This window comes from Tiliqua scincoides, chromosome 5, assembly GCF_035046505.1.
Source record: "Tiliqua scincoides isolate rTilSci1 chromosome 5, rTilSci1.hap2, whole genome shotgun sequence".
Lineage (NCBI taxonomy): Eukaryota > Metazoa > Chordata > Lepidosauria > Squamata > Scincidae > Tiliqua > Tiliqua scincoides.
In genome coordinates, this window is record NC_089825.1 from 74,901,447 (window position 1) to 74,917,077 (window position 15,631).

At 47.7% G+C, this 15,631-nt stretch overlaps 1 protein-coding gene across 1 annotated transcript in view; it reads right to left on the reverse strand.

Moving 5' to 3' along the window:
* RASSF6 (Ras association domain family member 6) overlaps positions 1-15,631 on the reverse strand; it is a 42,788-nt gene that overhangs the window by 11,029 nt on the left and 16,128 nt on the right. Inside the window, exons 3-4 of the mRNA XM_066629209.1 lie at positions 6,611-6,699; positions 4,093-4,171 (exon numbers count right to left, since the gene is read on the reverse strand). Of these exons, the coding sequence (XP_066485306.1) occupies positions 4,093-4,171; positions 6,611-6,699 (168 nt within the window). The remainder of the gene's footprint in view (positions 1-4,092; positions 4,172-6,610; positions 6,700-15,631) is intronic.

The window sequence follows — 15,631 nt, forward strand, 5'->3', positions numbered from 1 at the left end:
GAAGGTGCTGTAGAGGGCCCTGTGTGAACAGGTCTGACCTCAAAGGTAGCTTCCAGCGCTCTACCTTCTTCTGGAGAAGGTCCAAAACCCATGGGCACCTGGGCCAGGGCAGGGCAATGAGAATCACCTCTGCCTGTTCTACCCTGATATTTTTCAGACCTAGTCTGCAAACTATTACCCTGAAGACCTGGAGATGCAATGGCCACTGTGTTTCGCTCATGGGCTGCCTGTTCAGCCATTTGGTGGCTACGTCTGTCACCCCTGAGAGATGCTTGGCCCTCGTAGATGCCAAGTGTTCCTCTGCTCATAGCAGGAGCTGGCTAGTCACCTCCATGATCTTTCTGGAGCAAGTACCGCCCTGGCAGCTGACAAAGGCCTGGCAGCCATCAAGTCTGCCCTGATTAGCCCATGCCTCTCTGTTATCACTGCTTGGAACCTCTGTGGGCCATGCAGATGTTCCAGCCAGTTGATACTGTTCCTGTTCTCATTGCCAGTCCAGGTTCCCAGTGCCACATTCTGATCCATACGTGTCCCCCAATCCATGAGACTAGCGTCTGTGGTGACAACAATACAAGGTGGGATTCCCAGGCTAGCCCCCTAGGCAAGCCTCCCCAAGGCCAGCCACCGGGCTAAGTTCAGCCTCAGGTACTCTGGGATTTTAACCCTGCGCTCTATCTGATGGAGGTTAGGACGGAGGTGGTCCTAAAAATATTGTAATCTGAATTGGGACCATGAGATGATGGCCTATCAGGACACCATGAGCCCCTGTAGCCTGGCCAGAGACATGAGGTCCATCTTTTTTGCTTCCCTTGTCCTGCTGACCAACTGGGACAGGAATTGTTGGCACTCTACAGACAGAGAAGCTGAGAAACATCCTCATGTTGATCAGGATAGGTGCTCTTCCACTTGGGTGGGGACAAACGAGCTCTGCTTCTCGCCAACCACAAGGCCATGGTCCCAGAGGTAGTCTAGGGGGATTCTGACATGCTCTATGGCCTGAGATTCTGGGGGGGACCTGATCTAGAGGACATCCAGGTAAGGGAACAGTGAAACGCCATGAAGGCGCAGATGAGCCCTTGGAAAGGGACTCCTACCAACCTGGTAATAGAAGCTGAGTCCTCCCACTGTCTGAGCCAGATATCGTGTCTGGCAATTCAAGGCAATTCTCCTTCAGGCAATTGCAAGGAGCACATGCTACTTGATGGAATTAGCTGCTGCTGCCCTGAGGGCCTGTGCAGACACCTCAAAGTTTCTTTTAAGGGAGGTGAACACCCTCCAAACAGAGGAGTCCTTAGGTCCCCCTCCCCCTCAGATGACAGGACCACTGCAGAAGAGATGGTTATGATGGGCACATCGACTGAGGGGACCCTGAGATGCTGCACAGTCTTATCAGGGAGGGTGTATAACCTGTCAAAGATACTGGAGGTGTGCTTGGGGTGAATGGGATGGACCCATGCTGGAAGGCCTCAGGGAAGGGTACCATCTCTGGCTTGGCTGGTCCCTGAGGGAAAAACAAACTTATGCCCAGTATGCAGCTCCACAAGCAGAAGGTTGCTGAGCTGAGCCTGCTTGGAGGGCTTATGATCAAGGGCCTGGGAGGGTTTGGCCACAGCCTGGGAAAGATTTCTATGAGGAACAGTCTGGCCAACTATGAGGCTCAGATTTCTCTTCAGCTGCCCCTTCTCCAGACAACTCCCCTTCCTCCAGTTGGAGGGTGAAGGAGTGCAGCTGAGGTCCAGAGGCCATTCCCAGAGGGAATTCCTTCATTCCTGGAGGAATGAAGGCCTGTAGGCTCCAAACCCTCCATGCCAAGCCTGTGCCTGACTAAGGAGGGAGAGGAGTGGCCAAGGCAAGAGGGAAGGCGAAAATGCCTTGCGGTGGGGGGGAGGCAGGCGCTGCCTGGCATGCTTTAGTGATGTTCTGTGAGTTCAATTCCAAAGCCCCCTCCACTGCCTCTTTGACCAATTTTGCCAGCTTAGGAGGCTTGTCCTTACTGCTTCTGGGTCTCAGCCCAGGTGGGGGGGGGGGTTAGACCCTGCCCCGCTCCCGCTGCTGCTGACCCACTCCATACCTGCATCCGTTGTGGCTGGAAGACACTGCAAAGGAACTGCGCTGGGCAGGAACTCTTCTGCAGTGCTGCACCTGTTGCGCCAGAATGGTGGGCCGCTCCGCTGCCACAAGAGGCACGGTCACGACCATGTCCGAAGCTGACCACCACTGCGGACCCTCGGGAGGATCTGAGCAGTGGCGGCATGCCCTTGGGTGCTCGTCTGCTCTCTCCCAGTAAGGCCTCACTCTGCCAAGAACTGCTGCTGCCGGTTTGTGGAACTGTGCTGGAGCGTCTGCAGGGTCCCAGAGGCCTCCTGCTTCAGCTGAGAAGCTACTGAGGCCTGTAGGCTTTATTGAGGCCTGTAGGCCCCAAGCCCTCCGTGCCGAGCCTGTTCCTGGCTAAGGAGGGAGAGGAGCGGTCAAGGCAAGAGGGAAGGCGAAAATGCTGAAGAATTCTGGAGGAGACTGCCGAGTTGGACAGAGCTCAGCTTCCACACAACCTGCTCTGTGCAAGGCAGAGCTGCAACTGGGGACTGGGAAGCGCTCCCCCTGGGAGGAGACCAAATCTATTTCGGCCCTGCCTCTTGCAGTGGGAGGGACTACCCATCAGTGATGAATGCCCCCCTTCCCTCTTACAGAGAAAGGAAACTTTATTGCAACCATTTTTTTTTACTTTAAAAGCCCATACATTTACCACAGTAATGGGATTAAGAAATAATTTGTTTTCAGTTATTTGCCATCTCCTGCTTTACTGTGCTATACTACACGATAGTTATCACTTCGCCCCTGCTAACAGGGCAGTGTCACCTTTTAAAGGTATGTCCTCTTATATTTAGCAAGGGGAGAGCCATTTTCCCCAATTGTCCCTCTTTGTCCTAGCATGTTGTGTTTTCCAGGGGCTATTACTGGTGTCTCTTCTGCACTGGGGAAAGAAAACATTTTATTTATTTATTTATTTATTTATAAACATAAACTGCCATGTGAATTATTTTTTGTGGAAAGGTAGCACAGTCATCCCTTGACTTGGGTGCACTTGACTTGTACTCATTCAACTTTACATAGTTGGCAAACCAAAATAAAAACAGCTATTTAAATAGTGGAGGCAATTCTGTACTCCATTCCAGTTACTTAAATGCATGCCTGAGTGTGAGATCAGAGAATGAAGCTGCTGTTCCCTCAGTTCCTGCCTGCCTCTCATAACATTTTGTCAGGATTTTGGCATCCCAGGCTTAAGATTCTTATTAGCCAGGATGTGGCAGGAGGGGCCTTGATGTCCAGGCCCAGGGTGAAATGCAGCAAAGGAACAGCTGCACTGTATATGTGTATGATTAGCAATCAACTGCAATTGTGTTAGGTGGAAGCCATGTGACCTGGGAGATGTGTGCAGAGTCACGTAGGCAATGGAGGAGTGGGGCAATGCACCACTGGACAGCCAGAGTGGGTCACAAGACTGTCTTGTGACTATGAGGTCGCCCTGCTCTGATTGGCCTGCCAATCTGATTGGCCAATCTGATTGGCTCTGATTGGCCTGATATGGGGGAGAAGAGCAGTCTCCAAATGTGGGTTGTTGTGGTGGAGTTTCTGTGTGCTGTGCTGCTGGTTTGTGCACTGATTTGGACTGCCTTCTTGTGACTGTGACCTGCTGTATCCCTGACTTCTGGACTGTATGACTGACTACTCTTCTGCCTCCTCCTTTTACCAATACATGCTTCTGCAACAAACAAGCCTGTGCCTGCTTCCTTGGCTCTGTGTGGGATTGTCCGCTTCTTTTGCTATCTTCCTTCGCTCCCTGCCACTCTGCTATCCTCCCCTGCTGACCTGATACATTTAAAAGGACTATACCTTTTCCAGATGTCAGGGATTTTCAAGATAATTTTGAGTATACTCAATTTTAGTTTTACACGCTGTTTCTGGAACATAATCCTTGCATAAAATGAAGGGCACCTGTATTTAAATGTTCTTAATAATCACAAATTTTACCAACAGCTCAAATTTTTATAGTTTTTCTTTAAGCATAGCATTACATATAAATAAAAGCATTACCTGAACATACTGAAGTTGCAGATTCTCTTTATCAATAAAAAAGCGATTATATGTATCCAATAGAGAATTCAGTTGGTCCCTAAAGAAAGGATATAGAGATAAAAATATTAATTTCTGAATAATTACTAGCATAAATGACTAATTACCTATTATTACATAAGCTTTATAGATTCCAATTGCAGTTTATTGTATTGTTACAAGTTTGCTGTCTCAGAGCCTAATACTGAGCTCTGTTACAACCAGTGCTGCTGCTCAGAACTGGTTCTGGGTGCCATAAATATGCCGTAAAGCACATTACGGCACCCAGGACATAGGGAGTGCTGGGGGTGGGCCTCCTCGACTCTGTGCCCATTCAAACATGGGTGCAGAGCAGAGGAGACCCATTGCTCCCAGCTGCTGTCTGCCCAGGGGAAGGGAGTGAATATTTCCTTCCCCCAAGGAGACCTGGCAGTAGCCGTGGCACACACTGGATCCAGCAGTTCCCATTTTGGTGCCCCTGTAGCACTGGGCACCGCTGGGTTCAGAATTGGACTGCCCTTTATTATTATTATCATCATCATCAACAACATTTATTGATGCTTTTCAACAGGAAGTTCACAAAGCGGTTTCCAGATAAATCAAACAAATAACTAATGGCTCCCTGTCCCAAAAGGGCTCACAGTCTAAAAGGATACAAAAGAACACCAGCAGACAGCCACTAGAAAAGACAGTGCTGGGGTGAGGAGGGCCAGTTACTCTCCCCCCCCCCCCCCCGCTAAATAAAAGAAGAGCATCAACTCAAAAAGTGCCTCTTACCCAGTTACCCAGGGGTTAACTTTACTATGAATGGGCCAATCATCTGACAACTAGTGGATAGCTAGAGGCTTTCACAAAAGAACATTCATATCCCCTTATGTTTGGTGATCTCTCTCCCTCCCCTGCCACTACAATGTGACATCCTTCAGCTGTCAATCAGGGAAGAGAAATAGTTGGCAGCAGTTTGAATTTGGGTACACACAGAGAAAGAAATTGCTAGTTGTTTGTAGCTGAAGTTGACTAACACTGAAGTTGGAATTGTGGAAATCTGATGTAAAACTGACAATCATGTATCTCTCACCCTACTGAAGGAAACTAGAATACTTTAAGTGATGCCTCCAGGACTTCTCATGCCTTAGTAAGTACCACAAATGCCAAACTGCTATGAACTATAATTATTGTTCAGGATAAGAATTTCCAAGATCATTATGTTTAAAGCTTATATAAACATATGCCTCTTTAAAATTAACTTAAGAACTATGTACTAGATTAATAAGATTCACACTAACACCCCAATGCTAACTAAATTCTCATGTGGCAATCCAGTGGCACTGGTGTGGGTTGTGCTTCATTCTGTGGGGGAATTTTGGCTGCTGGAGCTGTCCTCAGGGTAAGGGGACAGTTGCTCCAGCAACTGCTATGGGGCCAACTCGGATCTGCACCAGCTATATCACTGGCACAGGTCCATGTTGGCAGATCAGGTCTCGAAAGGGCCTTAGTATGGTGTGTGCCAGTGCCACCGATTCCACACACACCCCGACCCAAACTGCTCACCTTCATCCCTGTCATTGCCCTCCCCCGGTCTGATCCACTTCATCTTTGCCCCTGTGCTGGACTTACCTGCTCTAGGGGGCATCCCTGCAGCCAACCAGTACCAGTGGGAAGGCTCTGGCCTTCTCACTGGTGCTGCTGGAACTAATGCTGTTGTAAAGCACTTTATGGTGCTTTTGTGCCAATGTGTGCTAGAGGAGCACATGCTCCACCAGTGCACAAGATGGATAGGATTGGGCCATAAAGCTGTCACATGGGCACAATGCTGCTGTTATGCCTACACAGCAACTTGCATGAAGGCTGCCCAATGCTACATAACAATGTAGGTGCAGCTACAAAGCATGTGGCCTAAAGTGGACAGAGAAGAGGGAATGTCAGGGAGAGGCTAGTTTCAGGCCTGGCCAATCCATGAGGCCAACTGGTCATTTCAGGCAGCAGATTTGTGACAAGTGCCCATCTCTGTCTGCCTCTATTGGTCCTTCTCTTTCCAGTCTTTGGATTGGAAAGGGGGAAAGGGACAGAAAGGAAGAGGAAATGTGGAGGTGATGAGAGGGGAATAAACTGTTGAAACAAAGAAACATACCAGCTCCCCCCTTTTTAAAGAAGCTTTTATTTCCCATTTGGAGATAGTCAAGATGGTAGAATAGCCTGGGCAGGGAAGGATGACTTGCCTACTGATGATGTTGTGGTGTGAACACTGTGCAATAAACTCCTATTGGATGACAACATTGCAACCTCTACACCCACAGCAAAATACCAGGGATAGTTGACTTGCTACACTGAAAATCACTACCCTCAATTATTTTAGTTTATGATTTGAGTGCTGGGAAAGCTGTGCCTGCAGCCAAGACATGTGGGTAAAAGAATGAGGGATGATGGAAATCCAGGGACTGGAAAGGCTCTCCGGTAAATCAAATAAATCACCAGCATAGGACACTGACATTGGTCTTACCTGGTAACGTGCACCTGCTCATTGATGGCAATTGTGGAATGTGCATTTTGAGATTTCATGGTCACTTTCATTTGCTTTGCTGAGATAACCTAGAACAACAGATAGAAACTCCACGGTGATGTAGTCATCACTGATCTCCCTATTCACACCTGAAGCAAAACAAGGATGTACAAGTGAGATGTGTTCTTCTAGAAATGTGGCTGCGTTCAGGGTAATGATGGAAGAACCAGAGCGTAGCTAAGACTGCTCCTTGGAATCCTTGCTCTGCCTGTTTCAGGATCAACAATTCTAGTTTGTCCAAAGTACGCAAACACAGTTGTTTTTAAGTATGTCTTGGCAAGCTAGCAAAGGCATCAGTGTGAACTGGCACTAAAAGTCCAAGTGCAATCACTCAAAGATTATATTAGAACTGCAAGCAGACAAGAGACTGACGAATTTCAGCAGTGCAACAGTTAACGTTGCCAAAAAGACAATGTGAATGAAGTGCTCCAAAGTCCACCTGTGAGGCTTTGGCTGCTTGTGTGGATCACATGCACCCACCCTTGTTATTAAAACAGAAACTGGCTGTGATTTACTTACCAGGATGTGTGATCAGAGACAGAGCAGTGGGCTGCAACATGCCCTGATGCCAAGCGCACAAAGATACTTTATCACAGCACTCTTGGCCTGGCAGACAAATCCGAGGGATTGTAAGAAAGAAGCAGTTAGATATTACTTTACTCAACAATAAAGCAAAATGTTGCAAATGTGAGACACGCCCCTGTCCCTTGGTGCATGTTGGGAATGTTTACTCTCCTACCTGTGAGCCACTGATAGAAATACGGCACACCTTTATTCAGTGCGTGAAGGAAGTGGGCTGGCTGGTTAGCAATTTACTAACTCACAGTATAACGTCAAGGCACTTTGTAAGCTGACACTGAGTAACTAATGGTCAATCATCATTTAAAAATATCAATCTGGACTAGATGGACCTTTGGCCTGATCCAGCAGGGCTCTTCTTATGTTCTTAACCACCTGTGAAGGAAGAAGGAGAGGGAAGGAGGACAAACTGGACATCCACCTAGTAGTTAACAATGGCCATGACTCTGTTTCTTCCACTTTCACTCTTCTTACTGTTCAAAACTGAGGATTACTGGGGGTTGAACTTTTCATTCCCACAACTTAAGGCTAGACACACAGACAGAAAGAAGTTGCCTTGGGAAAGTCTGTCTCCCAGAGTAATAAAGAGCCCCCAAATCTGAAGGATCCTCTTGGAAAGCAAAACAGTGCTGGATCTGGAAAAATTTGGGAAGTGTGGTAACCCACCCCCTCCCAAGTGAATGTGGACCAGGTGGGTGAAAAAGTCAAACACAGAAGGGCACCTTTTATCTTACCTGTTTGTGTTTTGATTTGTGCCTTGCTTTGATCCCTTTGCACCCTCCCGTTTCATTACTTTTTTCTTTCAGCCCTTTAATAAATGAACAGAGGTGTGTGAAAAGGGATCAAAGCAAGATACTAATCATAACACAACCAGGCATGATAAAAGGTAGGCTGGTTGGCAAAGGTTGGTGAGGAGATTAAAATACAAGCAGCAGCAGATAAAACAAGTTCTCCTGGGGCAACTAGCTGAACACTATCCTAGTTTACTCAGGCTGTTCCAGGGTCTGATCCATGATGTAGCAAGATGAGTAGGTGTGCCCAGTGGTGGGATTCAGCTGGTTCTCACCAGTTCTATAGAACCCCTACCTAATCCAGCTGTTGGTTCTAAGAGCTGTTTGCTGGCCAGGGAGCTCGTGCCTTGAAATGTCAGGGCTAACACTCCTGGGGGCAGCGGCCGTGCGGGGCCAACCCGCCCCGGGGGGGAAAGGGGGTCGCTCCTGAGGCTGCTGGGGCGAGCCGGACACTGGCGTGCCTGCAGATGCAGCCTGCTGACGAGGACAAGAGAAGTAGCCCAGCTGCCCGCCCCACGCCTCCCCTCCCCGGCTGAGCTGGCCGACTGGCGAGTAGACTGCTCCTGCACCTGGAGGCTCCTTGGGCTCAGATCTCCTGGTGGGTCGGGGGCACAGGTAGGACGAAGAGGAGGGCACCGGAGCAACTCCTGCCTAAAGTGCCCCGGCCGCCCCTGAGGGTGAGCCCCCTGCCGCGCTTCCCCTCCTGCCCATGGACACACAATGGAACTTACCTCTGGGTAGGCACTGAGCACAATCCTAACCAGGTCTACTCAGAAGTAACTCCTATTGTGTTCAATGGGGCTTACTCTCAGGAAAGTGTGGTTAGGATTGCAGCCACTGTCAATCAGAAGGCGAAGGAAGGAAGCATGCATCTCATCACTGAGGCTGCAATCCTATCCACACTTTCCTGCGAGTAAGCCCCTTTGGCTATAATGAGACTCTATAATGAGTAGACATGCATAGGCTTGGGCTCTCATGCTGCAGTAAGCTCTATTGACTATAATGGGACTTACTTCTGAGTAGATGGGTATAGGGATTGTGCCCTTACTTCCCACAAGCACAGGACTACACCATGGGGTTGGTTTTCATCCTCGGGGTTTGGGAATGCAGTTTTGTGCCTGGGATCTTTTCATTGCAATACAACGTGTTGTTTCAGGATTGTATAATACACTATCAGACACATAGAGGCGATGCTCCCACAGCTGAAATTTCTCAGGTTAAAAAAAGGCTGGATTGTGGCACAAAACATTACTTCATTAAGGGCACAATCCTATGCAGGTCTTCTCAGAAGTAAGTCCTATTGTGTTCAATGGGTCTTACTCCCAGGAAAGTGTGGATAGGATTGCAGCCTTTGAGCAGAATCCTATGCATATCTACTCAGAAGTAAATCTCATTATAGCCAATGGGGCTTATTCCCAGGAAAGTGGAAGTAGGATTGCAGCCTTAGGGCACAATCTTATGCATGTCTACTCAGAAGTACGTCCTATTGTGCTCAGTGAGGCTTTCCTCTAGCACCTGTGTGGTCATAATGCAGCCCTGAGGTAAGGGAACAAATGTTCCCTGCCCCCCACCACAGGATGCAATGCATGCCCTATTGGTACAGCTGCACTGGCACTGGCAAATTGGATAGGATTGGGTCCTAAGTCCTCTTAACTGTAACTTTCCAGCACCAAAGCCTGGAGGTCTCCTTGTGATAAGGGAATGTTTGTTCCCTTACCTCGGGACTGCAGTGTGGCTGCATTGGCTCTGGAAAGTTGGATAGCCCTTAGGCTGCAATCCTACTCACACCTGGGAAGCAAGCCCAATTGACTATATAATGTGATTTACTCCTGTGTAGGCTTGCATAGGATTGGGTTGCTATTCCCAGGTAAATGTGCTGAGGATGGTACAGTTAGCATTGCTCCTTCTCTAGCATAAAAGTTCCTTTAGGTTATTCTCCCTCCCCCCCCCCCCATGCAAGTGGGGCAGGCTGACTAGAAATTTAAGATTTTTTGAACAAGTTTGCAAATTGGGTTTAGGACTTATCACCTAATGAAGAAGAACTGGAGAAGCACTGGGAAGAACTTGTGATCAGGGTGAACCTTAAAACCTGCAAGGCTTGTTGCATGTGCTGTTAATTTTCATTTTTCAACCACATGCTGAGTAAAGAAATATTTTCTTTTGTCTGTTCTAACTCTAGAACTCTAACTCTAACTCTAGTTCTAGTTCTAACTCTAGAACTCTAGGTTCTAACTCTAACTGTTATTCTAATTGTCTAATTGCAGAGACACATCCCACACATCCTTCTTCTGTGATGGTGTGGAAGCAAGAGGGAAGTGTAAGAAGGAGGCAAGGAAGGAAATAGTGCTAAGGACCACACCCCCTGCAAGAACCATACAGTCTATCACACAGCCCTCCAGAGTCCTGCAGCTGGCTTTGTGTCCAAATGCCAATAATGGTTTTATCCAATTTGATGATTTGAGACTACTTGGGTACCCTTTGACCTGACCAGGTGGGCTTGAATGCCCAATCAGCTGTTGCCTGCCAATTTCAGTAGGAGGGCTGGCCAATATCTACTTATTTGAGGAAAGGAAAACCATGAAGACAGGTAATCCACAAAATGACATGTCTGTTGTGCCATGTGGCTTCCCTCTAATGGCATGGAATTCAAAGAAGTCTAAGGCCATGGCTACTGCAGCAGGATATCTCAGCAGTTTTTTAGGCATGTGAGACATCACAGAAACCTTGGGAGGGTGAGGGTTGGAGGCGTCTAAAAATAGAATTAAGCAATAAGTAGGGGAAAATTGGGTTTTTACTATGCACATTTTTCATTGAGTGAATATTGCCAGCAGGGACAGCAAATTCTAATTTTCCATTCCTTATAAGACAGGAGAATGCACACATTCATCACCTAATTGTAACCAGTGCTTGAGAGGCTTTCCCCCTAAGGAAAAAGCCAAGTGCAAAAGTTTGGTGAAGCTGCTGGGCACATTTAGGCACCACTCATGGAGTGCAACCTCCTATAGGAATTGATTGTTTTGTTCCACATAGTCTCCTTTGAGAGAGGCATACTCATGTGGCTGGTGTTTGGAAGACAAAACAGTCATCTTGTTCAACCTGATGCTTTGTCAAGACTAGCAAGTTATCTCCAAGCTGGATGCATGTTCCTGCTTTTGTTCAGAATTGGCCACTTGGCAAAAAAGATTTGTAATATTGGGGCCACAACATGCTGGTAAATAATAAAAGAAAAGCAGTACCCTGCACAGGAAGCACTTTTTCCACGTTGAAATAATTATAGTTAAAATAATTATAAGCCTACAGATTTTCAGCAACTCAAGAAATTTTGTATCTCTGATCCCTGTCTAAGCAACATGCTGCCTTGAAGCTATGCATGGCACTGTGATCCTGGCCTGCTTTTTCCACAAGCAACTGTCAGTTTCACCTTTCTGGCCCTCTGCTGGTGACCCAGACACAATATTCAGTAGCTTTGTTCTGCATTGGCACACAGAAGGTGTTCAGCCAGACAGCTGCAGTGTGCAGATTTGCATGGGTAAACCGATCTAGCAGGTTTGCATACCTGGTTATCATGTCTGCATCTCGCCCACCTCCAAGCAGCTCGAGGCACAATTCACTGGCTGTTCCCATTCATCCCTTAACACATGCATGAAATAATTTTCGTACTGGGTACAAATGTTGCTGCTCACATGTCCGTTCACATTCTTTTTAAAATTATGACCCAGAGTGCCAAACACCAAAGGTTAATTCATAGACATTTGGAGAAACCTCTTGTCATGAATATGTGCAGTTCAGGCCTAGTAGCATTGCAAAGCCTGAACCAAAGTAACCCAGTTAACACAGAGGGGGCTTGCAAGGGGCTTGCAATTCTAGCTGAAAGGAATTTACAACTCCATGGAAGGTGATGGTGTAGCACCTCAGCAGACAGAGAGGTGCCATGAGTCTACAGTGGGGAGGGTGAGAACTAGGAGAACTAGCATCTAGCCCCACTTCGAGAAGATTCTGTCCCCAAGAGTTCTGATTGGGCAGTTTGAAATGAGTAGAGAGTCACACCATCCTCTTGGCATGAGAAGTATAAGAACAAAGCCCAAAGGGGTGCCTTTGCCCTTTGTCTTCGTTTTTGGTCTTTGTCTTTGGCGTGGGTGCACATCCTGCCCCAGGCCAGGACCATGTGGCCTCATAGGTAACTGAGGATCTACAAAAGAAGCTGACCCATGTGAGTGTTAGGAAATAATAGAGATAGCCAGTTAGCTTTATTATTTTATGCTGATATGTTTCCTAGAAGTTTTTATGCCTCTAGCATTTGCTGCCTTTTGTAACTTTTTGTAACCTATGTACTTGATAAAGTAAAAATCCTTTTACCATGTTGGTTCATTGTCTGTTGGGGACAAAGTTTCAGAATCCTGCCTAGCCGTTCAGCAAGCTACCAAAAATCCTCATTGTGGACTAGAAACTTGAGGACTGAGACTTTAAGTAAAGGAAGTGCTCAGTGCCTACAAGGGATATAGTTAAGCCTAGAGGGTCTCAGTTTCCCTGGACTGAGGCACTGGCTCTTACAGGGTGGTGGCAGTACTACCGAACAGGGATCTTTGAGGGCTCTAGGGTTCAGAACCAACAACTCTGAGCACCCCAAAACCCTGGGAGTGAGACCAAGTACACGACACCTCTCTACCTACTTTTCTTCCTCTTGTAAAAGTAAACTCTTGGTTATACCTATTCCCTGTTTCTTATCTATTTACTCCATTTCCTGTTGGCCATTTTCCCAGTAAAAGTTGGCCCTCAGGCTGCTAGTTATCTAACATGGGGAAATTTGCATGCTACTCTTTGACATTTGGTACCAACCCTTTCTAAACTAATTTCAGGCTGTTGGGAATGAACTTTGAAGCAGTGTCACAGGTCCTTTGAACTCTTACACAACAGTCCTTTACATCCATTTTCTCGTTTTTTTAGTCTTATTGAGAGAATGTCCAATTCAAATCCATTTGTATCAGTGGTGTACCTGGGGGTCCTGGCGCCTGGGGCAACCCCCCCATTTTCCACCACCCCCACACCCTCTTTTTCCACCCTGCCCCTAACCGGGAAGTAATTGCTGTGACATCATCGTCACCACAGTTACGTCCATGCAGCTACCTCCTCCATTCCCACTTTGAAAACAAGGGGGAACGGAAGAGGCGGCCGAGGCTCTGACGGAGCCTTCTGTAAGCGGCGCGGAGGGCTCCATCGGAGCGGTTTGGGGTCACTGGAAGTGGTGCCTAAGACAGGCGAGCTCTGCTTCCAGGAGGCAGGCAGCGCTCCCCTGCTGGTGCCACTTCCAGCACGCCCAGCCCACTGCAATGGGGACCTCTGCAACACTTACAAGCAGTGCGGAAGGTTCCATCAGGGCCCGCTTCTCCTCTGCCTCTGAGCGACACCCTCAGAAGCAGAGGAGGGGCACCCAGGATCGCTGCTGGAGAGGCAACACTTGAATGCCAGACTGGGGCTGCCCTCCCTCCCCTGTTTTATAGGGGCGCTATAGAGGTTGACGCTCTAGGGCTCCTGTTTCCTATCCTCTGGAGAAGATGAGACGGTGCCTTAGAGAGGCAGCGTGCTGGAGTTGCAACTCCAGACACGCTGCCTCTCTAGGGCATCACTTTCCTCTTCTCCTATAAAGGAGGAGGAAAGGGGGGCAGCTCAATCCAGTGCTGTATCATTGCCAGAGAGGCAGCAGCTCGCTGCCTCTCCAGCAGTGATCCTGGGCGCCCCTCCTCTGTCAGGCGGAGGCTTTTTTTCTTAAAGGGACAGAAGCTGGTGGAGCTGCCGGTTTCTTTCCCTTTAAAGAAAAAAGGCAAACGGGGGGGCAGGCTCAAGGAGACGCCCCCAGAGGGGCAGTGTCAGGGGCATTTGCCCTGCTTGCCCCCCTCTAGGTATGCCACTGATTTGTATTGGGATATTTTGCCTCTAAAATCTGGGCCTAAATACTATTATTCTTACTATTATTCTATACAATGATTTTCAATTGCTTTCAGCTTTATCTCAGCTTTGGTGACTTATTTCAGTTTTGGTGACTTTGGTGACTTTATCTCAGCTTTGGTGACTTATTGGGGGGAAAGGGGGTGATGTGGTGCCTTACAAGCAGGGTTAGTGTGGTTCCAGAGAAAGAGAAGACCAGAAGGAAGGAGAGGATGAGGATTGCAGGTGATCCTATAGCTGAGAGGCTTGGTTTGGCTCTTCAACATAGAGGAGGGGAAGGTGGGGGAAGAACTGTGGAGAAGAGAAATGAGAAGAGAGAAATGTGGAGAAGAGAAAGAGGATGAGAAAGAAGAAGTGAGAAGGGGGTAGGAAGGGTGAAGAAGCAGAAGTTGCCTTTCTGGGTTGAGCTTTATGGTCTTATAGTAGCTAACTGGTTTAAGACAGGAGCAATCAGTCATTTTCTTAAGCTTTGTGCCCTACCTTTGTCCACAGCAAGGGCAGGGCAAATTCAGTCAACGATCTAGTAGAAGAGTTAATTGGTTCCAGCTCCTTGCTCTCTTGGGGCACCAAATGACCTTGCTTTTGACTTGCACAGACTTTCTCAATATCTTCAGTTGATCAGGGTGTGCACTGGAAGTTATAGCTTCGGGGAAATTAGGATACTGGCTCCTGTTCAGGCTTTGGTCATATTAATGAAAGGGGGTGGAGGAGGGATATTAGAGACAACAGGAAAAAATTGCAAATGGCCCCTGGCTCACAGGCTTCATTCTGGCCTGGCCTTGATCAAAGTTTCAAACATGCAGCAAGGGTCACCACTGACATGGGGAATAGGTTCCAATTTGTACCACTGGTGTGACACTTACAGATCCCAGATAGGTAGTTGCAAATGTGCACAAATGATCCATGTAATCGGCTTCCTTGTCCACCTTACTCCCCCACATTCCACAGCAAATTGTTTGGGGCTCCTCCATCAGCAGGTAGACTGTCTATAATCCTCTTGCACCCTTCCTTTGGTTAGGCACATTAATGGAAGCTGTAGGTGACATTCAGCCCAATCCTACACAGGGATGGTGTGCTGGATGCAGGGCTGCTGGTGCAATGTTCACTGCATCTAGTGCATCATCCTGGTGGAGAGGCTGGTCAAGAAGAGTGGGAAAGGGAACACTTACTGGCGTGTCCTAGCTGCTGCATAGTCCCCTATGGGACTCTTCAGAGCTATGCCAGTTCTGTTGTTGGCATAGCTCTGAGGAGTCACTGGGGGCATGTCTGGCCTGGGATGGGAGTTTGAGATCTGGCAGCCACTGCCTAGTCTTGCCCTCACCCTGCTCACTTTGCCCTCCTTTCCTGCCTGTTGACAGAGTTGTGCAGGCATCTGGTCTGTGCCCCCCTGCCAGTGGCACACACTTTCTGGCTATATTCATCAGTTATTGGTATGAAAACTATGGTAACCCTTTTTGCTTCCTTTAATCTAGAATCATAGAATTGACAGGGTTTTGAAGGTCATCTAGTCCAATCCCCTGCCAGAAGCAGGAAGATCTGACTGTAAGTTTATCAGTCTACTTATGTCTCTCTTTTCTTCTTTTTGTATGTTAGGTTGAAGAATTTTATAAGATAATAAAAAAGCAAAAAAGAACACTGTGCACTTCAG